General features: G+C 44.7%; 1 protein-coding gene across 1 annotated transcript in view; it reads right to left on the reverse strand.

Moving 5' to 3' along the window:
• The window catches only part of pop1 (POP1 homolog, ribonuclease P/MRP subunit), a 15,591-nt gene that overhangs the window by 7,371 nt on the left and 2,136 nt on the right, over positions 1 to 6,084 (reverse strand). Inside the window, exons 3-13 of the mRNA XM_015383314.1 lie at positions 5,302 to 5,430; positions 4,859 to 5,034; positions 4,523 to 4,783; positions 4,356 to 4,443; positions 4,087 to 4,265; positions 3,752 to 4,014; positions 3,562 to 3,667; positions 3,384 to 3,480; positions 2,758 to 2,877; positions 576 to 697; positions 280 to 471 (exon numbers count right to left, since the gene is read on the reverse strand). Of these exons, the coding sequence (XP_015238800.1) occupies positions 280 to 471; positions 576 to 697; positions 2,758 to 2,877; positions 3,384 to 3,480; positions 3,562 to 3,667; positions 3,752 to 4,014; positions 4,087 to 4,265; positions 4,356 to 4,443; positions 4,523 to 4,783; positions 4,859 to 5,034; positions 5,302 to 5,430 (1,733 nt within the window). The remainder of the gene's footprint in view (positions 1 to 279; positions 472 to 575; positions 698 to 2,757; positions 2,878 to 3,383; positions 3,481 to 3,561; positions 3,668 to 3,751; positions 4,015 to 4,086; positions 4,266 to 4,355; positions 4,444 to 4,522; positions 4,784 to 4,858; positions 5,035 to 5,301; positions 5,431 to 6,084) is intronic.

The raw sequence follows: 6,084 nt of genomic DNA on the forward strand, positions 1-6,084 counted from the left end.
TTCTATCAATATTTAAAGGTATAGTGGAGGATTTTATTTTTCCGGGTGGATCTTCTAAATAAGTGTTCCTCCTAATTGTCAATTATTCTGGTGATACGTTTACGTGCTCGTCTTCGGTTGGTTGTCTTTTTAAGACTCTTTGTGGTGAGCTACGGTTTCAGACAGTCATTGACGCTCAACTTTCTCAGCACGGTGCTTTGAAAAGATAGATCATTTTGGTTTGATTTGGTCTGCAGAGAAAATGCTCTCAGCTACTCGGCTTGGATTCATGCTACCTACCAGAGGGATCCAGAAGGCCATCCCCCAACCTTTAGGGAGGAGCAGGTCCCATCCAGCCCCCCAGGAGTTCAGCTCATCTCCCACCTGCTTGCCCGGCTGATGAACCAGTAAGATGGGGACTCTGCCCTGTGGGGGGGTGGGGCTCAGCCTGGACCCTGGTACCAGTAGTTCACTCCTCATACAGTTCAAATCCTTTCACCAGCAAACAGAAAAAACAGCCAGGTGAGGAAAGCTTAAAAAAAGCAGCTAAGACTCATGAGGCAGCATGAAAGCAGAGAGGAAGCAGGATGACGCACCTTCTCAGATATCTTGTTGTCGGTGACGTTGTCGCGGACAGACTGCTCCCACAGCAAACTATCCCAGCAGGCCTGGGGGACTCCTCGCAGCTTCAGCTCGCTCCTCTTCTCCTCATCGGCTTCTGAAGAAACACACACAGCGTGGTTCTGTGAAGAAAGCTTCACTAGAATCAGGAAAGGTTCTAGATGGATCGCAACAGAACGCAGATCCAAACCCCAGAAACAGTGAAAATGCTCAACAGTCTCATTTTACTCATAACTACCAATCAGCCAATCAGCTGCAGGCATGGGTTTTTTTCACTGTAACATATCTGATTAATACCAGAGAATAAAAGATGTTTTTCCAGTTAAAAAAACCAATGCACCAAAAAAGCAGAGCGCTTAAATAGCATCTAAGCTTCTGCCAGAGAACCTTCACCTTTCAACCACTGTAAAAGGCAAAAAAAAGATTTTTTTAATTAGAAAGTGCTTGTACCGATAACATGGTTCCTACACTTTAACATCAGCTTCAACAACGTTTCAAGGACTTTCCTGGGCCAATTTCCTCAAATTGATAATAAACAAATATGTAATTATAAATGAAATAGTTCAATATTATCTAAAAAAAATATATATATTTAATGTATTTATTTTATAAAAAATAAAAAGTGAAATAGTGGTATGTATTTTTAGGGGCCACCTATGGCCCTGTTACAGGCTGAAATGTTTGGAAACTCCAGCTTTAAATCACTGTTTTTTTCTATAAGAATTGTTTTGGGGTTTGTTTTTCAGAATTTTAAACATTTATAACAGTTTCTAAAGGTCTTCATTAAGAAGACCTGGGCTGTTTCTCAATATGTGTGCGTTCTCATGTGCTCATTTACTCGTGAAACGTCATCAGCCTCAGCCATAGCACTGTTCCAATTCACAAGAACAGCAGACCGAGAACGGACAAAGTCCCCAGATGTTGTTCTCGCCCCTCCCTCTTTACCCAGCATGCATCAGAGCAGACTTGTCCGTTCTTGAGATTGACAGCTGTCCCAGCATGCACTGCAGCAGCAGCTTCCAATGGAGCGCTCACAGAGCTCAGAGGATAAAGTTAAAACTTCTCTTTTCTGTTGCTGTTGTTCAACAATAGGTTTAAGATTATTTGAGGGGAGAATATTATTCTTTTAAGCTTCACTATATGGTCCATTGACTGATTTAATGCGTGATTAAAAAAATAGTTTCCTAAGTTGAGAGTACTGCAGCAAACAGTGGAGCTCCAAGACTAACGGCAGCCAGGGCTAACGCAGCCCGACTACAGCAGCCCTCCCTCTGCATAGCCGTGTGTGAAGGACTGCTGGCTCTGATGGTGATTTTTTTGTTTTATTTGGCCAAAAATTTTATTTGTGTTTATCTGACTGTGTTCATTATTATTCCCTTAATAAATGAAAAAAGCAATAATTTATTATTATCTAGAGACCATTAATAACAGGAAGTGAAATGCAGCTCCAAACGAGCTGAGCGTGTGGTGATGTCATCAGTACTCTTCTGTTCCAATAGATCCATATTTATACTTCGTTCTTCTCATGAACATAGGTGGGGAGGATACGGTCCGTACTCGCGTTCTTGTGAATTGAGAAACGGTGTTGTTTAGAAACACTTTTCCAGTATAACGACTTCCTGTCTTCATTACCGTGGTAACGGTTATTTCAAACTATTTGCTAGAACTGAAGATGCCTGAAACAGGTTTATCCAAAGTGCTGATTTTTTCAGGTCTGAGGTTCTTAGGTGCCGAGTTATATTAGGTTTCATTGTTTTCCCGCCTGTGTTGGTCTCATCAGGTCTTAAAGGGTTTTATTAAAAGAGCAATAAGTATGCAGACTGATTTCACTTTAAAATCACTACAGGTTTGCTGCTGGTGTTGATTTTACTAAATCCCACAGGTGAGCTTTAAAGTCCACAGAATCGGGAAATGAGGGGCTGTCAATCAGCGAGGTTCTGCTTGGAGTACAGGGTTCTGCCAGGATTCGAACCTGGAACATCTGCATGGCGCGGCAGAGGCCCCCCCGGAGCACAGAACCATAGGCGTACTCGCCGCAGCAACCTCGAGACTGAAGCCAGGGCCAGTTTGGTTATTAGGATCTGTTTGGATTGACATGCTGCACACGGTTCTCAGAGCAGAAAGAGCTGCATCGTCCTCCAGAAGGTCAGAGTTTACCTTGGGACTGGTTCACACTGGGCACAGCTTTAACCTTCCTTTTAGGTAAAGTCAGTCGGGGGTCATCAACGGTCAAGCCCAGCACCGTTCCTGGGGGAAGTTCTCCAGTTGAACAGACACCTGGAGGATTAAACCAACAAGAACAAGCAGTAACCTACCAGGTAAAATGAGTACAGAAGAGGATTAGGGCCACTGACTGACTTCAATCTCAGAATTCGGACTTCAATCTTAGAATTCTGACTGTTATCTCAGACTTTTTGATCTTAATGTAGATGGTCACCATTAAGGAAGACAGCACTCAGCTTCACTGACAAAGATGTGAGTTGTTTGGGAAGGACACTAACACATTGGTGGAAAATCAAGGAATTAGGCAAGATTTTACCAGAGGGGTCCCTGGGGATGCCATTTCATTAATGGAAGAGCAGGTGACTAAAACAAGAGAGCTAGTTTAGTCTCTAGAACAGACATGGCTACAGTTTGATGCTAACATGTTTGTTAGCTGTCAGAATTCAGTCAGAATTCTGACTTTTTTCTCATATTATACGTAAATAAAATGTAAAAATCTAGCCCTAACCCTCTTCCGAGAATGGAGAAAAAACATAAAAATAAAAGACAAATGAACCAACCTTTCAATAGATTAAAGACATCAGTTTGTTGCTGAAGGAGATCCATGTTGCTCTGATCTTTGCAATGCTGAGGCCACCAGAGTAAAGGCTCCTGTTCCTGAAGAAGTAAACAAAATCTCATCTCCCTCGCTTTCCCAGGGTGAGAAACCAGCTCAGACGCTGCTGAAGCTCATCTCACCTTCATGCTTCCATCGCAGACTGTAGCTGCCTCCAAAGTCTCTGCCAGCACAGAATGAGACTGCGGTCCAATCAGACGATAGCGTAGGATCTCCATTGTGAGATCGCTGAAAACAGATAAAAACTAAACATCAGTAACACCATGGTTAATTTTATGGATCCCAGCTTTTATTGTCAAACACTGAACTGACTTTATGACTATTCCAGTGGAGCTGGACTTCCAGGTAACGGGGGTGCTGGGCAGTCTGGTTCCATCTCCTACAATCTTCTTTGGAGGCGGTTCACCAGCATCCTTGCAGCTTCTCTTTCTCTTGGCTCCAGGTTTCCCTTTGTTTCCAGGTTTCGGTTCTGCCACTGTTACGTGATCCGCCTCTGGATTCGAGACCTCTGGTTCAACTGGGGGCGCCACGGCCTCCGAACACCGGCACACGCTTTGCAGCTCAGGGAGAAGGTCCTAGGATGCAGGACAGATCTGGTTCCAATCTCCTCTAAACGGACTCATTCACACCGTGGAGACCAGGCATACCTGCTTCAGAGTGGGGTGAGCCCAGATCCACAGCTGCCTGTGGGTTTCCCCTGGTGTTCTGGGTCTCCACAGGTAGGAAACAGGTCCCAGGGGCTGGGAAGGGTACTGGCCCGCCCTGTACACTGTGACACTACCCTGTCTGCCCCCAGAGAGGCTCACAGCTGCAGCAAATGTGGGACCTAGAAAGAAAGATGCCAGAACAGGATCTAAACATAAATCTTGACTCTACAGGAATAAATCAGTAGTTTTCAGGAGCGATGGGATCTTACCGGCTTCCTTACACGTCAGCTGAGACAGAGCAGCCAGCAGCTCATCTTCTTCCCCCTTTAACTCTATGCAGCAGTAATAAGAAAGATCCTGAATAGACAAAAAAAACAGAGATTACTGATGAAATCCTTTCAGTAACCCAAAATATCCCTTTTGTCGCCATGGTTACCTGTAGGAGGCAGTGGCTGCTCATTGCTCTGTAGCACGGCCGGTAGCATTTGTCCGTGGGTCTCTCCCCGAGGCAGTAGCCCCACTTTTTAACCATGTGGAAGCGCTTGGCGTGCCAAATGTGCGTCTCCAGCCAAATGTTCTTCCTCTGGCGCCGGTTGAACTCCAGCAGCAGGTTGCCATGGCGCCGGCGGGCTTTGCGGCTTTTGCCCTTCGCAGGCTCCTTCTTCTTCTTAGGGCCGGCCTGGAGGCTCTTCTCCCTCTGCAGGAGCGAGTGAAAAGTGAGGGGCGTTCAGATTCCTAACCGCTTAACAGTAAAACAGGCCTCAAGAGTTACCATCCTGTTGGCGAGGTCTCTCAGCCTGCGAGGGAGACGCTTGGTGTTGTGGCTCATGGCTCTTCGCCTCATGTGTCTGGGAAGAGACGCAAACACCTGGCTGCTACCCGTCGTCTTGGTGACGGCTTTCAGCATGGCGTTCACCTCTGCAGCTCTGGCCCGGGCGAAGGCTCCACCTGAACCAGGAGGAAGGAGAGCAAACCGGCTAAACATCCAGCTGATGATGAATGACGGTTTTCAGCTCTGAGGCTCAACTTCCACAACCAAACTTTATATTGGAAAAGATCCACCAAAAAAAAATAGAGCAAGACATCCATAAATAAATACATAATGAAGAGGAAGTTTCATTTTTCATTAAAGCACAAAAAACAAAACTTTTAAATAATCAGCTCAATAGCACAAGACAGTGACAGTTTCCATTGATATGTCGTCGCTATGTTTACCTGTGATGTACTTGGGCATCTCCCTGGCGTATCCACCGCCATCTTTCTGATGTCCACGAACCCATCCGCTCCGGTCAGAGGGGGTCCTCTGCCTCTTTGAGGAAGGAAGCGCATCCGACTGACCTCCTTCTGCAAAAACACAAAGCTACTAAATCAAAGCAACATTGGCTTCTGTGGACCTAGCTTTGGCATGATGTCTGAATACATATACATGCTATACATCAGCTAGCTGATATTTTAAGCCAGCAATTTGACTTTTTTCTTTATCTTATTAAATTTAATTCAGTTTATTTCTATAGCGCCAATTCACAACACACATCATCTCAAGAAACTTTACAGTTCACCAGATCATCCAGTTAAATTGATTCAGTTTTCTATCTAAGGAAAACCAGTTGATTGCATCACCTCATTGACTCGAAGGCAATCCCTCACACTAGTGATGAGTCAAGTAACACCCATAGATCTAAACACTGTATCGGTGTGCGCGTCTACAAAAACTCATGTGACCCATACAGGAGTTGTTTCTAATTGACTGACTCACTGAACCACGTTTAAAAACGTATCTGTCAAAATGATGCATCTGCTAAAAAAAGTCTCATCTTTTGCAGTTTAACTTGGAGCAGCCTAAAAGGAACAGGAACGTTTTTATTTTAATTTTCTCATTGTGTCAATATTTGGCAGTGTGTCAAAACACTTTAAGATGCCTCACGAACCTATCACTAACTCACACTAAAGGCTGTTCTATACTTCGAAACCAGGTCGTCTGCGTGTGTCGCGGTGAAC

Source organism: Cyprinodon variegatus, unplaced genomic scaffold, assembly GCF_000732505.1.
Source record: "Cyprinodon variegatus isolate N-32 unplaced genomic scaffold, C_variegatus-1.0 Scaffold282, whole genome shotgun sequence".
Taxonomy (NCBI): Eukaryota; Metazoa; Chordata; class Actinopteri; order Cyprinodontiformes; family Cyprinodontidae; genus Cyprinodon; species Cyprinodon variegatus.